The sequence below is a fragment of the Malaclemys terrapin genome, chromosome 24 (genome assembly GCF_027887155.1).
Source record: "Malaclemys terrapin pileata isolate rMalTer1 chromosome 24, rMalTer1.hap1, whole genome shotgun sequence".
In the NCBI taxonomy this organism is placed as follows: domain Eukaryota; kingdom Metazoa; phylum Chordata; order Testudines; family Emydidae; genus Malaclemys; species Malaclemys terrapin.
In genome coordinates, this window is record NC_071528.1 from 7677198 (window position 1) to 7703455 (window position 26258).

At 53.5% G+C, this 26258-nt stretch overlaps 1 protein-coding gene across 1 annotated transcript in view; it reads left to right on the top strand.

The window, feature by feature from the left end:
• Window positions 1-808: 808 nt before the first annotated feature.
• Window positions 809-26258, top strand: part of MUC16 (mucin 16, cell surface associated) — a 132922-nt gene continuing 107472 nt past the window's right edge. Inside the window, exons 1-2 of the mRNA XM_054013927.1 lie at window positions 809-1097; window positions 11394-11759. Coding sequence (XP_053869902.1) covers window positions 809-1097; window positions 11394-11759 — 655 coding nt within the window. The remainder of the gene's footprint in view (window positions 1098-11393; window positions 11760-26258) is intronic.

Consider the following 26258-nt stretch of genomic DNA (forward strand, 5'->3'; position numbering starts at 1 on the left):
CGAGACCACGACTGGCTCTGTAACTAGCCCCCTCACTGCAGAAACATCGACAATTCCAAGAAGTACAAGCACAGGGACACCCACCACTACGCAAACAATGGGACCTACCTCGGCACCGGAAAGCGCTACCCCGCTTCATACAACACTTAAGGTGGGCACCACTGTTGGAACTGAGAGCACCACCGGCCTCTTTTTCTCAAGTCCATCAGCTGAGAGCACTACGGAAAAGGCAACGCCACCTTCTCAGACGACGAGTGTCGCTGAGACCTCCAGCCAAGCTGAGATCACAACCTCTGAGTCCCTAACAAGTAGAGACACTATCACAACCGTTCCACTCTCCAGTAACCCTTCCCTTACTGCAAGTCCAAGGGAAACCTTCACGAGTGCGGAAAGCACCACCGCTGCGCCACACACAAGTACGCCTGGTGGGACGACAACTGGAGAAGACACCACTAGAATAGCAGAGACCAGCACAATTCCCGTCCATCCCACTACGTCATCTGAGTCCACAAAAGTGTCTGCAAGTAAATCTACTTCGATGACAGACTCGTCTCAGACAACTTCCCAGACTGACAGTACGTTAACTGTTGGGAGCAGCCCGCCAGAGAATTCAGTTGTAAGCACCGCAGAGAGCACTACGACATCAGATACGCCTACCAGAGCAAGTACCTCGATAGAAACGGAAGTATCCACAGTTCTGCCAAGAATCAGTAGTGCCCAGGAAACGGCTGAAACTTTGGGCAGCACTAACGCACGAGGAGAAACCACAACCGTCTCTCCTGCAATTCCATCAGGCAGGTCCACAGAGATGTCCGGAAGAACCTCTGTTCCCACCACTTTTGCGCCTCTCACGGCTACTACAGAGGGGAGCCCAGGCACCGTAGCCCAGAGTACGGTGGAAAAATCAAGCCCTACTACCTCTACTCTAGCAGAGACGAGCACCTCTCAAGGCACTAGTGGAACAGCAGAGATGCCCACTGCTTCAAGAGCAACTTCTAGCCCTAGTGAGACGAGCACTATTCCTGCAAACACCACAGTAGCAAAGACAACTCCAAACTTCTTTCCTTCTAGTGCAACAAGTGAATCCACAGAAACGGGTACAAGTGCAACTGCCGAGAAGACGAGCGCCTCTCTCGCCACAAGCCCAGTCCAAGACACTTCAGGCCTGGCCAGCAGTTCAGCGGCTGGATCAAGGCCAACGTCTCAAGGGAGCACTCCCTTCCCTGAGACGGGCACTGTAGCAACAGAGACATCTCCTGCTGGGCCACACACCAGCACTCCAGCTGAGACCACAACAAGCACGGTGCGCAGCACTAGTGACAGAGGCACAAGCCCAAATACCTCCCTACCCAGAACATCGGCAGAAACCACAGAGATGGCTGGAAGTTCCCCATCTGTCGAGACCACGACTGGCTCTGTAACTAGCCCCCTCACTGCAGAAACATCGACAATTCCAAGCAGTACAAGCGCTGGGACACCCACCACTACGCAAACAATGGGACCTACCTCGGCACCGGAAAGCGCTACCCCGCTTCATACAACACTTAAGGTGGGCACCACTGTTGGAACTCAGAGCACCACCGGCCTCTTTTTCTCAAGTCCATCAGCTGAGAGCACTACGGAAAAGGCAACGCCACCTTCTCAGACGACGAGTGTCGCTGAGACCTCCAGCCAAGCTGAGATCACAACCTCTGAGTCCCTAACAAGTAGAGACACTATCACAACCGTTCCACTCTCCAGTAACCCTTCCCTTACTGCAAGTCCAAGGGAAACCTTCACGAGTGCGGAAAGCACCACCGCTGCGCCACACACAAGTACGCCTGGTGGGACGACAACTGGAGAAGACACCACTAGAATAGCAGAGACCAGCACAATTCCCGTCCATCCCACTACGTCATCTGAGTCCACAAAAGTGTCTGCAAGTAAATCTACTTCGATGACAGACTCGTCTCAGACAACTTCCCAGACTGACAGTACGTTAACTGTTGGGAGCAGCCCGCCAGAGAATTCAGTTGTAAGCACCGCAGAGAGCACTACGACATCAGATACGCCTACCAGAGCAAGTACCTCGATAGAAACGGAAGTATCCACAGTTCTGCCAAGAATCAGTAGTGCCCAGGAAACGGCTGAAACTTTGGGCAGCACTAACGCACGAGGAGAAACCACAACCGTCTCTCCTGCAATTCCATCAGGCAGGTCCACAGAGATGTCCGGAAGAACCTCTGTTCCCACCACTTTTGCGCCTCTCACGGCTACTACAGAGGGGAGCCCAGGCACCGTAGCCCAGAGTACGGTGGAAAAATCAAGCCCTACTACCTCTACTCTAGCAGAGACGAGCACCTCTCAAGGCACTAGTGGAACAGCAGAGATGCCCACTGCTTCAAGAGCAACTTCTAGCCCTAGTGAGACGAGCACTATTCCTGCAAACACCACAGTAGCAAAGACAACTCCAAACTTCTTTCCTTCTAGTGCAACAAGTGAATCCACAGAAACGGGTACAAGTGCAACTGCCGAGAAGACGAGCGCCTCTCTCGCCACAAGCCCAGTCCAAGACACTTCAGGCCTGGCCAGCAGTTCAGCGGCTGGATCAAGGCCAACGTCTCAAGGGAGCACTCCCTTCCCTGAGACGGGCACTGTAGCAACAGAGACATCTCCTGCTGGGCCACACACCAGCACTCCAGCTGAGACCACAACAAGCACGGTGCGCAGCACTAGTGACAGAGGCACAAGCCCAAATACCTACCTACCCAGAACATCGGCAGAAACCACAGAGATGGCTGGAAGTTCCCCATCTGTCGAGACCACGACTGGCTCTGTAACTAGCCCCCTCACTGCAGAAACATCGACAATTCCAAGAAGTACAAGCACTGGGACACCCACCACTACGCAAACAATGGGACCTACCTCGGCACCGGAAAGCGCTATCCCGCTTCATACAACACTTAAGGTGGGCACCACTGTTGGAACTGAGAGCACCACCGGCCTCTTTTTCTCAAGTCCATCAGCTGAGAGCACTACGGAAAAGGCAACGCCACCTTCTCAGACGACGAGTGTCGCTGAGACCTCCAGCCAAGCTGAGATCACAACCTCTGAGTCCCTAACAAGTAGAGACACTATCACAACCGTTCCACTCTCCAGTAACCCTTCCCTTACTGCAAGTCCAAGGGAAACCTTCACGAGTGCGGAAAGCACCACCGCTGCGCCACACACAAGTACGCCTGGTGGGACGACAACTGGAGAAGACACCACTAGAATAGCAGAGACCAGCACAATTCCCGTCCATCCCACTACGTCATCTGAGTCCACAAAAGTGTCTGCAAGTAAATCTACTTCGATGACAGACTCGTCTCAGACAACTTCCCAGACTGACAGTACGTTAACTGTTGGGAGCAGCCCGCCAGAGAATTCAGTTGTAAGCACCGCAGAGAGCACTACGACATCAGATACGCCTACCAGAGCAAGTACCTCGATAGAAACGGAAGTATCCACAGTTCTGCCAAGAATCAGTAGTGCCCAGGAAACGGCTGAAACTTTGGGCAGCACTAACGCACGAGGAGAAACCACAACCGTCTCTCCTGCAATTCCATCAGGCAGGTCCACAGAGATGTCCGGAAGAACCTCTGTTCCCACCACTTTTGCGCCTCTCACGGCTACTACAGAGGGGAGCCCAGGCACCGTAGCCCAGAGTACGGTGGAAAAATCAAGCCCTACTACCTCTACTCTAGCAGAGACGAGCACCTCTCAAGGCACTAGTGGAACAGCAGAGATGCCCACTGCTTCAAGAGCAACTTCTAGCCCTAGTGAGACGAGCACTATTCCTGCAAACACCACAGTAGCAAAGACAACTCCAAACTTCTTTCCTTCTAGTGCAACAAGTGAATCCACAGAAACGGGTACAAGTGCAACTGCCGAGAAGACGAGCGCCTCTCTCGCCACAAGCCCAGTCCAAGACACTTCAGGCCTGGCCAGCAGTTCAGCGGCTGGATCAAGGCCAACGTCTCAAGGGAGCACTCCCTTCCCTGAGACGGGCACTGTAGCAACAGAGACATCTCCTGCTGGGCCACACACCAGCACTCCAGCTGAGACCACAACAAGCACGGTGCGCAGCACTAGTGACAGAGGCACAAGCCCAAATACCTCCCTACCCAGAACATCGGCAGAAACCACAGAGATGGCTGGAAGTTCCCCATCTGTCGAGACCACGACTGGCTCTGTAACTAGCCCCCTCACTGCAGAAACATCGACAATTCCAAGCAGTACAAGCGCTGGGACACCCACCACTACGCAAACAATGGGACCTACCTCGGCACCGGAAAGCGCTACCCCGCTTCATACAACACTTAAGGTGGGCACCACTGTTGGAACTCAGAGCACCACCGGCCTCTTTTTCTCAAGTCCATCAGCTGAGAGCACTACGGAAAAGGCAACGCCACCTTCTCAGACGACGAGTGTCGCTGAGACCTCCAGCCAAGCTGAGATCACAACCTCTGAGTCCCTAACAAGTAGAGACACTATCACAACCGTTCCACTCTCCAGTAACCCTTCCCTTACTGCAAGTCCAAGGGAAACCTTCACGAGTGCGGAAAGCACCACCGCTGCGCCACACACAAGTACGCCTGGTGGGACGACAACTGGAGAAGACACCACTAGAATAGCAGAGACCAGCACAATTCCCGTCCATCCCACTACGTCATCTGAGTCCACAAAAGTGTCTGCAAGTAAATCTACTTCGATGACAGACTCGTCTCAGACAACTTCCCAGACTGACAGTACGTTAACTGTTGGGAGCAGCCCGCCAGAGAATTCAGTTGTAAGCACCGCAGAGAGCACTACGACATCAGATACGCCTACCAGAGCAAGTACCTCGATAGAAACGGAAGTATCCACAGTTCTGCCAAGAATCAGTAGTGCCCAGGAAACGGCTGAAACTTTGGGCAGCACTAACGCACGAGGAGAAACCACAACCGTCTCTCCTGCAATTCCATCAGGCAGGTCCACAGAGATGTCCGGAAGAACCTCTGTTCCCACCACTTTTGCGCCTCTCACGGCTACTACAGAGGGGAGCCCAGGCACCGTAGCCCAGAGTACGGTGGAAAAATCAAGCCCTACTACCTCTACTCTAGCAGAGACGAGCACCTCTCAAGGCACTAGTGGAACAGCAGAGATGCCCACTGCTTCAAGAGCAACTTCTAGCCCTAGTGAGACGAGCACTATTCCTGCAAACACCACAGTAGCAAAGACAACTCCAAACTTCTTTCCTTCTAGTGCAACAAGTGAATCCACAGAAACGGGTACAAGTGCAACTGCCGAGAAGACGAGCGCCTCTCTCGCCACAAGCCCAGTCCAAGACACTTCAGGCCTGGCCAGCAGTTCAGCGGCTGGATCAAGGCCAACGTCTCAAGGGAGCACTCCCTTCCCTGAGACGGGCACTGTAGCAACAGAGACATCTCCTGCTGGGCCACACACCAGCACTCCAGCTGAGACCACAACAAGCACGGTGCGCAGCACTAGTGACAGAGGCACAAGCCCAAATACCTCCCTACCCAGAACATCGGCAGAAACCACAGAGATGGCTGGAAGTTCCCCATCTGTCGAGACCACGACTGGCTCTGTAACTAGCCCCCTCACTGCAGAAACATCGACAATTCCAAGAAGTACAAGCACTGGGACACCCACCACTACGCAAACAATGGGACCTACCTCGGCACCGGAAAGCGCTACCCCGCTTCATACAACACTTAAGGTGGGCACCACTGTTGGAACTGAGAGCACCACCGGCCTCTTTTTCTCAAGTCCATCAGCTGAGAGCACTACGGAAAAGGCAACGCCACCTTCTCAGACGACGAGTGTCGCTGAGACCTCCAGCCAAGCTGAGATCACAACCTCTGAGTTCCTAACAAGTAGAGACACTATCACAACCGTTCCACTCTCCAGTAACCCTTCCCTTACTGCAAGTCCAAGGGAAACCTTCACGAGTGCGGAAAGCACCACCGCTGCGCCACACACAAGTACGCCTGGTGGGACGACAACTGGAGAAGACACCACTAGAATAGCAGAGACCAGCACAATTCCCGTCCATCCCACTACGTCATCTGAGTCCACAAAAGTGTCTGCAAGTAAATCTACTTCGATGACAGACTCGTCTCAGACAACTTCCCAGACTGACAGTACGTTAACTGTTGGGAGCAGCCCGCCAGAGAATTCAGTTGTAAGCACCGCAGAGAGCACTACGACATCAGATACGCCTACCAGAGCAAGTACCTCGATAGAAACGGAAGTATCCACAGTTCTGCCAAGAATCAGTAGTGCCCAGGAAACGGCTGAAACTTTGGGCAGCACTAACGCACGAGGAGAAACCACAACCGTCTCTCCTGCAATTCCATCAGGCAGGTCCACAGAGATGTCCGGAAGAACCTCTGTTCCCACCACTTTTGCGCCTCTCACGGCTACTACAGAGGGGAGCCCAGGCACCGTAGCCCAGAGTACGGTGGAAAAATCAAGCCCTACTACCTCTACTCTAGCAGAGACGAGCACCTCTCAAGGCACTAGTGGAACAGCAGAGATGCCCACTGCTTCAAGAGCAACTTCTAGCCCTAGTGAGACGAGCACTATTCCTGCAAACACCACAGTAGCAAAGACAACTCCAAACTTCTTTCCTTCTAGTGCAACAAGTGAATCCACAGAAACGGGTACAAGTGCAACTGCCGAGAAGACGAGCGCCTCTCTCGCCACAAGCCCAGTCCAAGACACTTCAGGCCTGGCCAGCAGTTCAGCGGCTGGATCAAGGCCAACGTCTCAAGGGAGCACTCCCTTCCCTGAGACGGGCACTGTAGCAACAGAGACATCTCCTGCTGGGCCACACACCAGCACTCCAGCTGAGACCACAACAAGCACGGTGCGCAGCACTAGTGACAGAGGCACAAGCCCAAATACCTCCCTACCCAGAACATCGGCAGAAACCACAGAGATGGCTGGAAGTTCCCCATCTGTCGAGACCACGACTGGCTCTGTAACTAGCCCCCTCACTGCAGAAACATCGACAATTCCAAGAAGTACAAGCACAGGGACACCCACCACTACGCAAACAATGGGACCTACCTCGGCACCGGAAAGCGCTACCCCGCTTCATACAACACTTAAGGTGGGCACCACTGTTGGAACTGAGAGCACCACCGGCCTCTTTTTCTCAAGTCCATCAGCTGAGAGCACTACGGAAAAGGCAACGCCACCTTCTCAGACGACGAGTGTCGCTGAGACCTCCAGCCAAGCTGAGATCACAACCTCTGAGTCCCTAACAAGTAGAGACACTATCACAACCGTTCCACTCTCCAGTAACCCTTCCCTTACTGCAAGTCCAAGGGAAACCTTCACGAGTGCGGAAAGCACCACCGCTGCGCCACACACAAGTACGCCTGGTGGGACGACAACTGGAGAAGACACCACTAGAATAGCAGAGACCAGCACAATTCCCGTCCATCCCACTACGTCATCTGAGTCCACAAAAGTGTCTGCAAGTAAATCTACTTCGATGACAGACTCGTCTCAGACAACTTCCCAGACTGACAGTACGTTAACTGTTGGGAGCAGCCCGCCAGAGAATTCAGTTGTAAGCACCGCAGAGAGCACTACGACATCAGATACGCCTACCAGAGCAAGTACCTCGATAGAAACGGAAGTATCCACAGTTCTGCCAAGAATCAGTAGTGCCCAGGAAACGGCTGAAACTTTGGGCAGCACTAACGCACGAGGAGAAACCACAACCGTCTCTCCTGCAATTCCATCAGGCAGGTCCACAGAAATGTCCGGAAGAACCTCTGTTCCCACCACTTTTGCGCCTCTCACGGCTACTACAGAGGGGAGCCCAGGCACCGTAGCCCAGAGTACGGTGGAAAAATCAAGCCCTACTACCTCTACTCTAGCAGAGACGAGCACCTCTCAAGGCACTAGTGGAACAGCAGAGATGCCCACTGCTTCAAGAGCAACTTCTAGCCCTAGTGAGACGAGCACTATTCCTGCAAACACCACAGTAGCAAAGACAACTCCAAACTTCTTTCCTTCTAGTGCAACAAGTGAATCCACAGAAACGGGTACAAGTGCAACTGCCGAGAAGACGAGCGCCTCTCTCGCCACAAGCCCAGTCCAAGACACTTCAGGCCTGGCCAGCAGTTCAGCGGCTGGATCAAGGCCAACGTCTCAAGGGAGCACTCCCTTCCCTGAGACGGGCACTGTAGCAACAGAGACATCTCCTGCTGGGCCACACACCAGCACTCCAGCTGAGACCACAACAAGCACGGTGCGCAGCACTAGTGACAGAGGCACAAGCCCAAATACCTCCCTACCCAGAACATCGGCAGAAACCACAGAGATGGCTGGAAGTTCCCCATCTGTCGAGACCACGACTGGCTCTGTAACTAGCCCCCTCACTGCAGAAACATCGACAATTCCAAGCAGTACAAGCGCTGGGACACCCACCACTACGCAAACAATGGGACCTACCTCGGCACCGGAAAGCGCTACCCCGCTTCATACAACACTTAAGGTGGGCACCACTGTTGGAACTGAGAGCACCACCGGCCTCTTTTTCTCAAGTCCATCAGCTGAGAGCACTACGGAAAAGGCAACGCCACCTTCTCAGACGACGAGTGTCGCTGAGACCTCCAGCCAAGCTGAGATCACAACCTCTGAGTCCCTAACAAGTAGAGACACTATCACAACCGTTCCACTCTCCAGTAACCCTTCCCTTACTGCAAGTCCAAGGGAAACCTTCACGAGTGCGGAAAGCACCACCGCTGCGCCACACACAAGTACGCCTGGTGGGACGACAACTGGAGAAGACACCACTAGAATAGCAGAGACCAGCACAATTCCCGTCCATCCCACTACGTCATCTGAGTCCACAAAAGTGTCTGCAAGTAAATCTACTTCGATGACAGACTCGTCTCAGACAACTTCCCAGACTGACAGTACGTTAACTGTTGGGAGCAGCCCGCCAGAGAATTCAGTTGTAAGCACCGCAGAGAGCACTACGACATCAGATACGCCTACCAGAGCAAGTACCTCGATAGAAACGGAAGTATCCACAGTTCTGCCAAGAATCAGTAGTGCCCAGGAAACGGCTGAAACTTTGGGCAGCACTAACGCACGAGGAGAAACCACAACCGTCTCTCCTGCAATTCCATCAGGCAGGTCCACAGAGATGTCCGGAAGAACCTCTGTTCCCACCACTTTTGCGCCTCTCACGGCTACTACAGAGGGGAGCCCAGGCACCGTAGCCCAGAGTACGGTGGAAAAATCAAGCCCTACTACCTCTACTCTAGCAGAGACGAGCACCTCTCAAGGCACTAGTGGAACAGCAGAGATGCCCACTGCTTCAAGAGCAACTTCTAGCCCTAGTGAGACGAGCACTATTCCTGCAAACACCACAGTAGCAAAGACAACTCCAAACTTCTTTCCTTCTAGTGCAACAAGTGAATCCACAGAAACGGGTACAAGTGCAACTGCCGAGAAGACGAGCGCCTCTCTCGCCACAAGCCCAGTCCAAGACACTTCAGGCCTGGCCAGCAGTTCAGCGGCTGGATCAAGGCCAACGTCTCAAGGGAGCACTCCCTTCCCTGAGACGGGCACTGTAGCAACAGAGACATCTCCTGCTGGGCCACACACCAGCACTCCAGCTGAGACCACAACAAGCACGGTGCGCAGCACTAGTGACAGAGGCACAAGCCCAAATACCTACCTACCCAGAACATCGGCAGAAACCACAGAGATGGCTGGAAGTTCCCCATCTGTCGAGACCACGACTGGCTCTGTAACTAGCCCCCTCACTGCAGAAACATCGACAATTCCAAGAAGTACAAGCACTGGGACACCCACCACTACGCAAACAATGGGACCTACCTCGGCACCGGAAAGCGCTATCCCGCTTCATACAACACTTAAGGTGGGCACCACTGTTGGAACTGAGAGCACCACCGGCCTCTTTTTCTCAAGTCCATCAGCTGAGAGCACTACGGAAAAGGCAACGCCACCTTCTCAGACGACGAGTGTCGCTGAGACCTCCAGCCAAGCTGAGATCACAACCTCTGAGTCCCTAACAAGTAGAGACACTATCACAACCGTTCCACTCTCCAGTAACCCTTCCCTTACTGCAAGTCCAAGGGAAACCTTCACGAGTGCGGAAAGCACCACCGCTGCGCCACACACAAGTACGCCTGGTGGGACGACAACTGGAGAAGACACCACTAGAATAGCAGAGACCAGCACAATTCCCGTCCATCCCACTACGTCATCTGAGTCCACAAAAGTGTCTGCAAGTAAATCTACTTCGATGACAGACTCGTCTCAGACAACTTCCCAGACTGACAGTACGTTAACTGTTGGGAGCAGCCCGCCAGAGAATTCAGTTGTAAGCACCGCAGAGAGCACTACGACATCAGATACGCCTACCAGAGCAAGTACCTCGATAGAAACGGAAGTATCCACAGTTCTGCCAAGAATCAGTAGTGCCCAGGAAACGGCTGAAACTTTGGGCAGCACTAACGCACGAGGAGAAACCACAACCGTCTCTCCTGCAATTCCATCAGGCAGGTCCACAGAGATGTCCGGAAGAACCTCTGTTCCCACCACTTTTGCGCCTCTCACGGCTACTACAGAGGGGAGCCCAGGCACCGTAGCCCAGAGTACGGTGGAAAAATCAAGCCCTACTACCTCTACTCTAGCAGAGACGAGCACCTCTCAAGGCACTAGTGGAACAGCAGAGATGCCCACTGCTTCAAGAGCAACTTCTAGCCCTAGTGAGACGAGCACTATTCCTGCAAACACCACAGTAGCAAAGACAACTCCAAACTTCTTTCCTTCTAGTGCAACAAGTGAATCCACAGAAACGGGTACAAGTGCAACTGCCGAGAAGACGAGCGCCTCTCTCGCCACAAGCCCAGTCCAAGACACTTCAGGCCTGGCCAGCAGTTCAGCGGCTGGATCAAGGCCAACGTCTCAAGGGAGCACTCCCTTCCCTGAGACGGGCACTGTAGCAACAGAGACATCTCCTGCTGGGCCACACACCAGCACTCCAGCTGAGACCACAACAAGCACGGTGCGCAGCACTAGTGACAGAGGCACAAGCCCAAATACCTCCCTACCCAGAACATCGGCAGAAACCACAGAGATGGCTGGAAGTTCCCCATCTGTCGAGACCACGACTGGCTCTGTAACTAGCCCCCTCACTGCAGAAACATCGACAATTCCAAGCAGTACAAGCGCTGGGACACCCACCACTACGCAAACAATGGGACCTACCTCGGCACCGGAAAGCGCTACCCCGCTTCATACAACACTTAAGGTGGGCACCACTGTTGGAACTGAGAGCACCACCGGCCTCTTTTTCTCAAGTCCATCAGCTGAGAGCACTACGGAAAAGGCAACGCCACCTTCTCAGACGACGAGTGTCGCTGAGACCTCCAGCCAAGCTGAGATCACAACCTCTGAGTCCCTAACAAGTAGAGACACTATCACAACCGTTCCACTCTCCAGTAACCCTTCCCTTACTGCAAGTCCAAGGGAAACCTTCACGAGTGCGGAAAGCACCACCGCTGCGCCACACACAAGTACGCCTGGTGGGACGACAACTGGAGAAGACACCACTAGAATAGCAGAGACCAGCACAATTCCCGTCCATCCCACTACGTCATCTGAGTCCACAAAAGTGTCTGCAAGTAAATCTACTTCGATGACAGACTCGTCTCAGACAACTTCCCAGACTGACAGTACGTTAACTGTTGGGAGCAGCCCGCCAGAGAATTCAGTTGTAAGCACCGCAGAGAGCACTACGACATCAGATACGCCTACCAGAGCAAGTACCTCGATAGAAACGGAAGTATCCACAGTTCTGCCAAGAATCAGTAGTGCCCAGGCAACGGCTGAAACTTTGGGCAGCACTAACGCACGAGGAGAAACCACAACCGTCACTCCTGCAATTCCATCAGGCAGGTCCACAGAGATGTCCGGAAGAACCTCTGTTCCCACCACTTTTGCGCCTCTCACGGCTACTACAGAGGGGAGCCCAGGCACCGTAGCCCAGAGTACGGTGGAAAAATCAAGCCCTACTACCTCTACTCTAGCAGAGACGAGCACCTCTCAAGGCACTAGTGGAACAGCAGAGATGCCCACTGCTTCAAGAGCAACTTCTAGCCCTAGTGAGACGAGCACTATTCCTGCAAACACCACAGTAGCAAAGACAACTCCAAACTTCTTTCCTTCTAGTGCAACAAGTGAATCCACAGAAACGGGTACAAGTGCAACTGCCGAGAAGACGAGCGCCTCTCTCGCCACAAGCCCAGTCCAAGACACTTCAGGCCTGGCCAGCAGTTCAGCGGCTGGATCAAGGCCAACGTCTCAAGGGAGCACTCCCTTCCCTGAGACGGGCACTGTAGCAACAGAGACATCTCCTGCTGGGCCACACACCAGCACTCCAGCTGAGACCACAACAAGCACGGTGCGCAGCACTAGTGACAGAGGCACAAGCCCAAATACCTACCTACCCAGAACATCGGCAGAAACCACAGAGATGGCTGGAAGTTCCCCATCTGTCGAGACCACGACTGGCTCTGTAACTAGCCCCCTCACTGCAGAAACATCGACAATTCCAAGAAGTACAAGCACTGGGACACCCACCACTACGCAAACAATGGGACCTACCTCGGCACCGGAAAGCGCTATCCCGCTTCATACAACACTTAAGGTGGGCACCACTGTTGGAACTGAGAGCACCACCGGCCTCTTTTTCTCAAGTCCATCAGCTGAGAGCACTACGGAAAAGGCAACGCCACCTTCTCAGACGACGAGTGTCGCTGAGACCTCCAGCCAAGCTGAGATCACAACCTCTGAGTCCCTAACAAGTAGAGACACTATCACAACCGTTCCACTCTCCAGTAACCCTTCCCTTACTGCAAGTCCAAGGGAAACCTTCACGAGTGCGGAAAGCACCACCGCTGCGCCACACACAAGTACGCCTGGTGGGACGACAACTGGAGAAGACACCACTAGAATAGCAGAGACCAGCACAATTCCCGTCCATCCCACTACGTCATCTGAGTCCACAAAAGTGTCTGCAAGTAAATCTACTTCGATGACAGACTCGTCTCAGACAACTTCCCAGACTGACAGTACGTTAACTGTTGGGAGCAGCCCGCCAGAGAATTCAGTTGTAAGCACCGCAGAGAGCACTACGACATCAGATACGCCTACCAGAGCAAGTACCTCGATAGAAACGGAAGTATCCACAGTTCTGCCAAGAATCAGTAGTGCCCAGGAAACGGCTGAAACTTTGGGCAGCACTAACGCACAAGGAGAAACCACAACCGTCTCTCCTGCAATTCCATCAGGCAGGTCCACAGAGATGTCCGGAAGAACCTCTGTTCCCACCACTTTTGCGCCTCTCACGGCTACTACAGAGGGGAGCCCAGGCACCGTAGCCCAGAGTACGGTGGAAAAATCAAGCCCTACTACCTCTACTCTAGCAGAGACGAGCACCTCTCAAGGCACTAGTGGAACAGCAGAGATGCCCACTGCTTCAAGAGCAACTTCTAGCCCTAGTGAGACGAGCACTATTCCTGCAAACACCACAGTAGCAAAGACAACTCCAAACTTCTTTCCTTCTAGTGCAACAAGTGAATCCACAGAAACGGGTACAAGTGCAACTGCCGAGAAGACGAGCGCCTCTCTCGCCACAAGCCCAGTCCAAGACACTTCAGGCCTGGCCAGCAGTTCAGCGGCTGGATCAAGGCCAACGTCTCAAGGGAGCACTCCCTTCCCTGAGACGGGCACTGTAGCAACAGAGACATCTCCTGCTGGGCCACACACCAGCACTCCAGCTGAGACCACAACAAGCACGGTGCGCAGCACTAGTGACAGAGGCACAAGCCCAAATACCTACCTACCCAGAACATCGGCAGAAACCACAGAGATGGCTGGAAGTTCCCCATCTGTCGAGACCACGACTGGCTCTGTAACTAGCCCCCTCACTGCAGAAACATCGACAATTCCAAGAAGTACAAGCACTGGGACACCCACCACTACGCAAACAATGGGACCTACCTCGGCACCGGAAAGCGCTATCCCGCTTCATACAACACTTAAGGTGGGCACCACTGTTGGAACTGAGAGCACCACCGGCCTCTTTTTCTCAAGTCCATCAGCTGAGAGCACTACGGAAAAGGCAACGCCACCTTCTCAGACGACGAGTGTCGCTGAGACCTCCAGCCAAGCTGAGATCACAACCTCTGAGTCCCTAACAAGTAGAGACACTATCACAACCGTTCCACTCTCCAGTAACCCTTCCCTTACTGCAAGTCCAAGGGAAACCTTCACGAGTGCGGAAAGCACCACCGCTGCGCCACACACAAGTACGCCTGGTGGGACGACAACTGGAGAAGACACCACTAGAATAGCAGAGACCAGCACAATTCCCGTCCATCCCACTACGTCATCTGAGTCCACAAAAGTGTCTGCAAGTAAATCTACTTCGATGACAGACTCGTCTCAGACAACTTCCCAGACTGACAGTACGTTAACTGTTGGGAGCAGCCCGCCAGAGAATTCAGTTGTAAGCACCGCAGAGAGCACTACGACATCAGATACGCCTACCAGAGCAAGTACCTCGATAGAAACGGAAGTATCCACAGTTCTGCCAAGAATCAGTAGTGCCCAGGAAACGGCTGAAACTTTGGGCAGCACTAACGCACGAGGAGAAACCACAACCGTCTCTCCTGCAATTCCATCAGGCAGGTCCACAGAGATGTCCGGAAGAACCTCTGTTCCCACCACTTTTGCGCCTCTCACGGCTACTACAGAGGGGAGCCCAGGCACCGTAGCCCAGAGTACGGTGGAAAAATCAAGCCCTACTACCTCTACTCTAGCAGAGACGAGCACCTCTCAAGGCACTAGTGGAACAGCAGAGATGCCCACTGCTTCAAGAGCAACTTCTAGCCCTAGTGAGACGAGCACTATTCCTGCAAACACCACAGTAGCAAAGACAACTCCAAACTTCTTTCCTTCTAGTGCAACAAGTGAATCCACAGAAACGGGTACAAGTGCAACTGCCGAGAAGACGAGCGCCTCTCTCGCCACAAGCCCAGTCCAAGACACTTCAGGCCTGGCCAGCAGTTCAGCGGCTGGATCAAGGCCAACGTCTCAAGGGAGCACTCCCTTCCCTGAGACGGGCACTGTAGCAACAGAGACATCTCCTGCTGGGCCACACACCAGCACTCCAGCTGAGACCACAACAAGCACGGTGCGCAGCACTAGTGACAGAGGCACAAGCCCAAATACCTCCCTACCCAGAACATCGGCAGAAACCACAGAGATGGCTGGAAGTTCCCCATCTGTCGAGACCACGACTGGCTCTGTAACTAGCCCCCTCACTGCAGAAACATCGACAATTCCAAGCAGTACAAGCGCTGGGACACCCACCACTACGCAAACAATGGGACCTACCTCGGCACCGGAAAGCGCTACCCCGCTTCATACAACACTTAAGGTGGGCACCACTGTTGGAACTCAGAGCACCACCGGCCTCTTTTTCTCAAGTCCATCAGCTGAGAGCACTACGGAAAAGGCAACGCCACCTTCTCAGACGACGAGTGTCGCTGAGACCTCCAGCCAAGCTGAGATCACAACCTCTGAGTCCCTAACAAGTAGAGACACTATCACAACCGTTCCACTCTCCAGTAACCCTTCCCTTACTGCAAGTCCAAGGGAAACCTTCACGAGTGCGGAAAGCACCACCGCTGCGCCACACACAAGTACGCCTGGTGGGACGACAACTGGAGAAGACACCACTAGAATAGCAGAGACCAGCACAATTCCCGTCCATCCCACTACGTCATCTGAGTCCACAAAAGTGTCTGCAAGTAAATCTACTTCGATGACAGACTCGTCTCAGACAACTTCCCAGACTGACAGTACGTTAACTGTTGGGAGCAGCCCGCCAGAGAATTCAGTTGTAAGCACCGCAGAGAGCACTACGACATCAGATACGCCTACCAGAGCAAGTACCTCGATAGAAACGGAAGTATCCACAGTTCTGCCAAGAATCAGTAGTGCCCAGGAAACGGCTGAAACTTTGGGCAGCACTAACGCACGAGGAGAAACCACAACCGTCTCTCCTGCAATTCCATCAGGCAGGTCCACAGAGATGTCCGGAAGAACCTCTGTTCCCACCACTTTTGCGCCTCTCACGGCTACTACAGAGGGGAGCCCAGGCACCGTAGCCCAGAGTACGGTGGAAAAATCAAGCCCTACTACCTCTACTCTAGCAGAGACGAGCACCTCTCAAGGCACTAGTGGAACAGCAGAGATGCCCACTGCTTCAAGAGCAACTTCTAGCCCTAGTGAGACGAGCACTATTCCTGCAAACACCACAGTAGCAAAGACAACTCCAAACTTCTTTCCTTCTAGTGCAACAAGTGAATCCACAGAAACGGGTACAAGTGCAACTGCCGAGAAGACGAGCGCCTCTCTCGCCACAAGCCCAGTCCAAGACACTTCAGGCCTGGCCAGCAGTTCAGCGGCTGGATCAAGGCCAACGTCTCAAGGGAGCACTCCCTTCCCTGAGACGGGCACTGTAGCAACAGAGACATCTCCTGCTGGGCCACACACCAGCACTCCAGCTGAGACCACAACAAGCACGGTGCGCAGCACTAGTGACAGAGGCACAAGCCCAAATACCTACCTACCCAGAACATCGGCAGAAACCACAGAGATGGCTGGAAGTTCCCCATCTGTCGAGACCACGACTGGCTCTGTAACTAGCCCCCTCACTGCAGAAACATCGACAATTCCAAGAAGTACAAGCACTGGGACACCCACCACTACGCAAACAATGGGACCTACCTCGGCACCGGAAAGCGCTATCCCGCTTCATACAACACTTAAGGTGGGCACCACTGTTGGAACTGAGAGCACCACCGGCCTCTTTTTCTCAAGTCCATCAGCTGAGAGCACTACGGAAAAGGCAACGCCACCTTCTCAGACGACGAGTGTCGCTGAGACCTCCAGCCAAGCTGAGATCACAACCTCTGAGTCCCTAACAAGTAGAGACACTATCACAACCGTTCCACTCTCCAGTAACCCTTCCCTTACTGCAAGTCCAAGGGAAACCTTCACGAGTGCGGAAAGCACCACCGCTGCGCCACACACAAGTACGCCTGGTGGGACGACAACTGGAGAAGACACCACTAGAATAGCAGAGACCAGCACAATTCCCGTCCATCCCACTACGTCATCTGAGTCCACAAAAGTGTCTGCAAGTAAATCTACTTCGATGACAGACTCGTCTCAGACAACTTCCCAGACTGACAGTACGTTAACTGTTGGGAGCAGCCCGCCAGAGAATTCAGTTGTAAGCACCGCAGAGAGCACTACGACATCAGATACGCCTACCAGAGCAAGTACCTCGATAGAAACGGAAGTATCCACAGTTCTGCCAAGAATCAGTAGTGCCCAGGAAACGGCTGAAACTTTGGGCAGCACTAACGCACAAGGAGAAACCACAACCGTCTCTCCTGCAATTCCATCAGGCAGGTCCACAGAGATGTCCGGAAGAACCTCTGTTCCCACCACTTTTGCGCCTCTCACGGCTACTACAGAGGGGAGCCCAGGCACCGTAGCCCAGAGTACGGTGGAAAAATCAAGCCCTACTACCTCTACTCTAGCAGAGACGAGCACCTCTCAAGGCACTAGTGGAACAGCAGAGATGCCCACTGCTTCAAGAGCAACTTCTAGCCCTAGTGAGACGAGCACTATTCCTGCAAACACCACAGTAGCAAAGACAACTCCAAACTTCTTTCCTTCTAGTGCAACAAGTGAATCCACAGAAACGGGTACAAGTGCAACTGCCGAGAAGACGAGCGCCTCTCTCGCCACAAGCCCAGTCCAAGACACTTCAGGCCTGGCCAGCAGTTCAGCGGCTGGATCAAGGCCAACGTCTCAAGGGAGCACTCCCTTCCCTGAGACGGGCACTGTAGCAACAGAGACATCTCCTGCTGGGCCACACACCAGCACTCCAGCTGAGACCACAACAAGCACGGTGCGCAGCACTAGTGACAGAGGCACAAGCCCAAATACCTACCTACCCAGAACATCGGCAGAAACCACAGAGATGGCTGGAAGTTCCCCATCTGTCGAGACCACGACTGGCTCTGTAACTAGCCCCCTCACTGCAGAAACATTGACAATTCCAAGAAGTACAAGCACTGGGACACCCACCACTACGCAAACAATGGGACCTACCTCGGCACCGGAAAGCGCTATCCCGCTTCATACAACACTTAAGGTGGGCACCACTGTTGGAACTGAGAGCACCACCGGCCTCTTTTTCTCAAGTCCATCAGCTGAGAGCACTACGGAAAAGGCAACGCCACCTTCTCAGACGACGAGTGTCGCTGAGACCTCCAGCCAAGCTGAGATCACAACCTCTGAGTCCCTAACAAGTAGAGACACTATCACAACCGTTCCACTCTCCAGTAACCCTTCCCTTACTGCAAGTCCAAGGGAAACCTTCACGAGTGCGGAAAGCACCACCGCTGCGCCACACACAAGTACGCCTGGTGGGACGACAACTGGAGAAGACACCACTAGAATAGCAGAGACCAGCACAATTCCCGTCCATCCCACTACGTCATCTGAGTCCACAAAAGTGTCTGCAAGTAAATCTACTTCGATGACAGACTCGTCTCAGACAACTTCCCAGACTGACAGTACGTTAACTGTTGGGAGCAGCCCGCCAGAGAATTCAGTTGTAAGCACCGCAGAGAGCACTACGACATCAGATACGCCTACCAGAGCAAGTACCTCGATAGAAACGGAAGTATCCACAGTTCTGCCAAGAATCAGTAGTGCCCAGGAAACGGCTGAAACTTTGGGCAGCACTAACGCACGAGGAGAAACCACAACCGTCTCTCCTGCAATTCCATCAGGCAGGTCCACAGAGATGTCCGGAAGAACCTCTGTTCCCACCACTTTTGCGCCTCTCACGGCTACTACAGAGGGGAGCCCAGGCACCGTAGCCCAGAGTACGGTGGAAAAATCAAGCCCTACTACCTCTACTCTAGCAGAGACGAGCACCTCTCAAGGCACTAGTGGAACAGCAGAGATGCCCACTGCTTCAAGAGCAACTTCTAGCCCTAGTGAGACGAGCACTATTCCTGCAAACACCACAGTAGCAAAGACAACTCCAAACTTCTTTCCTTCTAGTGCAACAAGTGAATCCACAGAAACGGGTACAAGTGCAACTGCCGAGAAGACGAGCGCCTCTCTCGCCACAAGCCCAGTCCAAGACACTTCAGGCCTGGCCAGCAGTTCAGCGGCTGGATCAAGGCCAACGTCTCAAGGGAGCACTCCCTTCCCTGAGACGGGCACTGTAGCAACAGAGACATCTCCTGCTGGGCCACACACCAGCACTCCAGCTGAGACCACAACAAGCACGGTGCGCAGCACTAGTGACAGAGGCACAAGCCCAAATACCTCCCTACCCAGAACATCGGCAGAAACCACAGAGATGGCTGGAAGTTCCCCATCTGTCGAGACCACGACTGGCTCTGTAACTAGCCCCCTCACTGCAGAAACATCGACAATTCCAAGCAGTACAAGCGCTGGGACACCCACCACTACGCAAACAATGGGACCTACCTCGGCACCGGAAAGCGCTACCCCGCTTCATACAACACTTAAGGTGGGCACCACTGTTGGAACTGAGAGCACCACCGGCCTCTTTTTCTCAAGTCCATCAGCTGAGAGCACTACGGAAAAGGCAACGCCACCTTCTCAGACGACGAGTGTCGCTGAGACCTCCAGCCAAGCTGAGATCACAACCTCTGAGTCCCTAACAAGTAGAGACACTATCACAACCGTTCCACTCTCCAGTAACCCTTCCCTTACTGCAAGTCCAAGGGAAACCTTCACGAGTGCGGAAAGCACCACCGCTGCGCCACACACAAGTACGCCTGGTGGGACGACAACTGGAGAAGACACCACTAGAATAGCAGAGACCAGCACAATTCCCGTCCATCCCACTACGTCATCTGAGTCCACAAAAGTGTCTGCAAGTAAATCTACTTCGATGACAGACTCGTCTCAGACAACTTCCCAGACTGACAGTACGTTAACTGTTGGGAGCAGCCCGCCAGAGAATTCAGTTGTAAGCACCGCAGAGAGCACTACGACATCAGATACGCCTACCAGAGCAAGTACCTCGATAGAAACGGAAGTATCCACAGTTCTGCCAAGAATCAGTAGTGCCCAGGCAACGGCTGAAACTTTGGGCAGCACTAACGCACGAGGAGAAACCACAACCGTCACTCCTGCAATTCCATCAGGCAGGTCCACAGAGATGTCCGGAAGAACCTCTGTTCCCACCACTTTTGCGCCTCTCACGGCTAGTACAGAGGGGAGCCCAGGCACCGTAGCCCAGAGTACGGTGGAAAAATCAAGCCCTACTACCTCTACTCTAGCAGAGACGAGCACCTCTCAAGGCACTAGTGGAACAGCGGAGATGCCCACTGCTTCAAGAGCAACTTCTAGCCCTAGTGAGACGAGCACTATTCCTGCAAACACCACAGTAGCAAAGACAACTCCAAACTTCTTTCCTTCTAGTGCAACAAGTGAATCCACAGAAACGGGTACAAATGCAACTGCCGAGAAGACGAGCGCCTCTCTCGCCACAAGCCCAGTCCAAGACACTTCAGGCCTGGCCAGCAGTTCAGCGGCTGGATCAAGGCCAACGTCTCAAGGGAGCACTCCCTTCCCTGAGACGGGCACTGTAGCAACAGAGACATCTCCTGCTGGGCCACACACCAGCACTCCAGCTGAGACCACAACAAGCACGGTGCGCAGCACTAGTGACAGAGGCACAAGCCCAAATACCTCCCTACCCAGAACATCGGCAGAAACCACAGAGATGGCTGGAAGTTCCCCATCTGTCGAGACCACGACTGGCTCTGTAACTAGCCCCCTCACTGCAGAAACATCGACAATTCCAAGCAGTACAAGCGCTGGGACACCCACCACTACGCAAACAATGGGACCTACCTCGGCACCGGAAAGCGCTACCCCGCTTCATACAACACTTAAGGTGGGCACCACTGTTGGAACTGAGAGCACCACCGGCCTCTTTTTCTCAAGTCCATCAGCTGAGAGCACTACGGAAAAGGCAACGCCACCTTCTCAGACGACGAGTGTCGCTGAGACCTCCAGCCAAGCTGAGATCACAACCTCTGAGTCCCTAACAAGTAGAGACACTATCACAACCGTTCCACTCTCCAGTAACCCTTCCCTTACTGCAAGTCCAAGGGAAACCTTCACGAGTGCGGAAAGCACCACCGCTGCGCCACACACAAGTACGCCTGGTGGGACGACAACTGGAGAAGACACCACTAGAATAGCAGAGACCAGCACAATTCCCGTCCATCCCACTACGTCATCTGAGTCCACAAAAGTGTCTGCAAGTAAATCTACTTCGATGACAGACTCGTCTCAGACACCTTCCCAGACTGACAGTACGTTAACTGTTGGGAGCAGCCCGCCAGAGAATTCAGTTGTAAGCACCGCAGAGAGCACTACGACATCAGATACGCCTACCAGAGCAAGTACCTCGATAGAAACGGAAGTATCCACAGTTCTGCCAAGAATCAGTAGTGCCCAGGCAACGGCTGAAACTTTGGGCAGCACTAACGCACGAGGAGAAACCACAACCGTCACTCCTGCAATTCCATCAGGCAGGTCCACAGAGATGTCCGGAAGAACCTCTGTTCCCACCACTTTTGCGCCTCTCACGGCTAGTACAGAGGGGAGCCCAGGCACCGTAGCCCAGAGTACGGTGGAAAAATCAAGCCCTACTACCTCTACTCTAGCAGAGACGAGCACCTCTCAAGGCACTAGTGGAACAGCGGAGATGCCCACTGCTTCAAGAGCAACTTCTAGCCCTAGTGAGACGAGCACTATTCCTGCAAACACCACAGTAGCAAAGACAACTCCAAACTTCTTTCCTTCTAGTGCAACAAGTGAATCCACAGAAACGGGTACAAATGCAACTGCCGAGAAGACGAGCGCCTCTCTCGCCACAACCCCAGTCCAAGACACTTCAGGCCTGGCCAGCAGTTCAGCGGCTGGATCAAGGCCAACGTCTCAAGGGAGCACTCCCTTCCCTGAGACGGGCACTGTAGCAACAGAGACATCTCCTGCTGGGCCACACACCAGCACTCCAGCTGAGACCACAACAAGCACCTTGCGCAGCACTAGTGACAGAGGCACAAGCCCAAATACCTCCCTACCCAGAACATCGGCAGAAACCACAGAGATGGCTGGAAGTTCCCCATCTGTCGAGACCACGACTGGCTCTGTAACTAGCCCCCTCACTGCAGAAACATCGACAATTCCAAGAAGTACAAGCACTGGGACACCCACCACTACGCAAACAATGGGACCTACCTCGGCACCGGAAAGCGCTACCCCGCTTCATACAACACTTAAGGTGGGCACCACTGTTGGAACTGAGAGCACCACCGGCCTCTTTTTCTCAAGTCCATCAGCTGAGAGCACTACGGAAAAGGCAACGCCACCTTCTCAGACGACGAGTGTCGCTGAGACCTCCAGCCAAGCTGAGATCACAACCTCTGAGTCCCTAACAAGTAGAGACACTATCACAACCGTTCCACTCTCCAGTAACCCTTCCCTTACTGCAAGTCCAAGGGAAACCTTCACGAGTGCGGAAAGCACCACCGCTGCGCCACACACAAGTACGCCTGGTAGGACGACAACTGGAGAAGACACCACTAGAATAGCAGAGACCAGCACAATTCCCGTCCATCCCACTACGTCATCTGAGTCCACAAAAGTGTCTGCAAGTAAATCTACTTCGATGACAGACTCGTCTCAGACAACTTCCCAGACTGACAGTACGTTAACTGTTGGGAGCAGCCCACCAGAGAATTCAGTTGTAAGCACCGCAGAGAGCACTACGACATCAGATACGCCTACCAGAGCAAGTACCTCGATAGAAACGGAAGTATCCACAGTTCTGCCAAGAATCAGTAGTGCCCAGGAAACGGCTGAAACTTTGGGCAGCACTAACGCACGAGGAGAAACCACAACCGTCTCTCCTGCAATTCCATCAGGCAGGTCCACAGAGATGTCCGGAAGAACCTCTGTTCCCACCACTTTTGCGCCTCTCACGGCTACTACAGAGGGGAGCCCAGGCACCGTAGCACAGAGTACGGTGGAAAAATCAAGCACTACTACCTCTACTCTAGCAGAGACGAGCACCTCTCAAGGCACTAGTGGAACAGCAGAGATGCCCACTGCTTCAAGAGCAACTTCTAGCCCTAGTGAGACGAGCACTATTCCTGCAAACACCACAGTAGCAAAGACAACTCCAAACTTCTTTCCTTCTAGTGCAACAAGTGAATCCACAGAAACGGGTACAAGTGCAACTGCCGAGAAGACGAGCGCCTCTCTCGCCACAAGCCCAGTCCAAGACACTTCAGGCCTGGCCAGCAGTTCAGCGGCTGGATCAAGGCCAACGTCTCAAGGGAGCACTCCCTTCCCTGAGACGGGCACTGTAGCAACAGAGACATCTCCTGCTGGGCCACACACCAGCACTCCAGCTGAGACCACAACAAGCACGGTGCGCAGCACTAGTGACAGAGGCACAAGCCCAAATACCTCCCTACCCAGAACATCGGCAGAAACCACAGAGATGGCTGGAAGTTCCCCATCTGTCGAGACCACGACTGGCTCTGTAACTAGCCCCCTCACTGCAGAAACATCGACAATTCCAAGCAGTACAAGCGCTGGGACACCCACCACTACGCAAACAATGGGACCTACCTCGGCACCGGAAAGCGCTACCCCGCTTCATACAACACTTAAGGTGGGCACCACTGTTGGAACTGAGAGCACCACCGGCCTCTTTTTCTCAAGTCCATCAGCTGAGAGCACTACGGAAAAGGCAACGCCACCTTCTCAGACGACGAGTGTCGCTGAGACCTCCAGCCAAGCTGAGATCACAACCTCTGAGTCCCTAACAAGTAGAGACACTATCACAACCGTTCCACTCTCCAGTAACCCTTCCCTTACTGCAAGTCCAAGGGAAACCTTCACGAGTGCGGAAAGCACCACCGCTGCGCCACACACAAGTACGCCTGGTGGGACGACAACTGGAGAAGACACCACTAGAATAGCAGAGACCAGCACAATTCCCGTCCATCCCACTACGTCATCTGAGTCCACAAAAGTGTCTGCAAGTAAATCTACTTCGATGACAGACTCGTCTCAGACAACTTCCCAGACTGACAGTACGTTAACTGTTGGGAGCAGCCCGCCAGAGAATTCAGTTGTAAGCACCGCAGAGAGCACTACGACATCAGATACGCCTACCAGAGCAAGTACCTCGATAGAAACGGAAGTATCCACAGTTCTGCCAAGAATCAGTAGTGCCCAGGCAACGGCTGAAACTTTGGGCAGCACTAACGCACGAGGAGAAACCACAACCGTCACTCCTGCAATTCCATCAGGCAGGTCCACAGAGATGTCCGGAAGAACCTCTGTTCCCACCACTTTTGCGCCTCTCACGGCTAGTACAGAGGGGAGCCCAGGCACCGTAGCCCAGAGTACGGTGGAAAAATCAAGCCCTACTACCTCTACTCTAGCAGAGACGAGCACCTCTCAAGGCACTAGTGGAACAGCGGAGATGCCCACTGCTTCAAGAGCAACTTCTAGCCCTAGTGAGACGAGCACTATTCCTGCAAACACCACAGTAGCAAAGACAACTCCAAACTTCTTTCCTTCTAGTGCAACAAGTGAATCCACAGAAACGGGTACAAATGCAACTGCCGAGAAGACGAGCGCCTCTCTCGCCACAAGCCCAGTCCAAGACACTTCAGGCCTGGCCAGCAGTTCAGCGGCTGGATCAAGGCCAACGTCTCAAGGGAGCACTCCCTTCCCTGAGACGGGCACTGTAGCAACAGAGACATCTCCTGCTGGGCCACACACCAGCACTCCAGCTGAGACCACAACAAGCACGGTGCGCAGCACTAGTGACAGAGGCACAAGCCCAAATACCTCCCTACCCAGAACATCGGCAGAAACCACAGAGATGGCTGGAAGTTCCCCATCTGTCGAGACCACGACTGGCTCTGTAACTAGCCCCCTCACTGCAGAAACATCGACAATTCCAAGAAGTACAAGCACAGGGACACCCACCACTACGCAAACAATGGGACCTACCTCGGCACCGGAAAGCGCTACCCCGCTTCATACAACACTTAAGGTGGGCACCACTGTTGGAACTGAGAGCACCACCGGCCTCTTTTTCTCAAGTCCATCAGCTGAGAGCACTACGGAAAAGGCAACGCCACCTTCTCAGACGACGAGTGTCGCTAAGACCTCCAGCCAAGCTGAGATCACAACCTCTGAGTCCCTAACAAGTAGAGACACTATCACAACCGTTCCACTCTCCAGTAACCCTTCCCTTACTTTAAGTCCAAGGGAAACCTTCACGAGTGCGGAAAGCACCACCGCTGCGCCACACACAAGTACGCCTGGTGGGACGACAACTGGAGAAGACACCACTAGAATAGCAGAGACCAGCACAATTCCCGTCCATCCCACTACGTCATCTGAGTCCACAAAAGTGTCTGCAAGTAAATCTACTTCGATGACAGACTCGTCTCAGACAACTTCCCAGACTGACAGTACGTTAACTGTTGGGAGCAGCCCGCCAGAGAATTCAGTTGTAAGCACCGCAGAGAGCACTACGACATCAGATACGCCTACCAGAGCAAGTACCTCGATAGAAACGGAAGTATCCACACTTCTGCCAAGAATCAGTAGTGCCCAGGCAACGGCTGAAACTTTGGGCAGCACTAACGCACGAGGAGAAACCACAACCGTCTCTCCTGCAATTCCATCAGGCAGGTCCACAGAGATGTCCGGAAGAACCTCTGTTCCCACCACTTTTGCGCCTCTCACGGCTACTACAGAGGGGAGCCCAGGCACCGTAGCCCAGAGTACGGTGGAAAAATCAAGCCCTACTACCTCTACTCTAGCAGAGACGAGCACCTCTCAAGGCACTAGTGGAACAGCGGAGATGCCCACTGCTTCAAGAGCAACTTCTAGCCCTAGTGAGACGAGCACTATTCCTGCAAACACCACAGTAGCAAAGACAACTCCAAACTTCTTTCCTTCTAGTGCAACAAGTGAATCCACAGAAA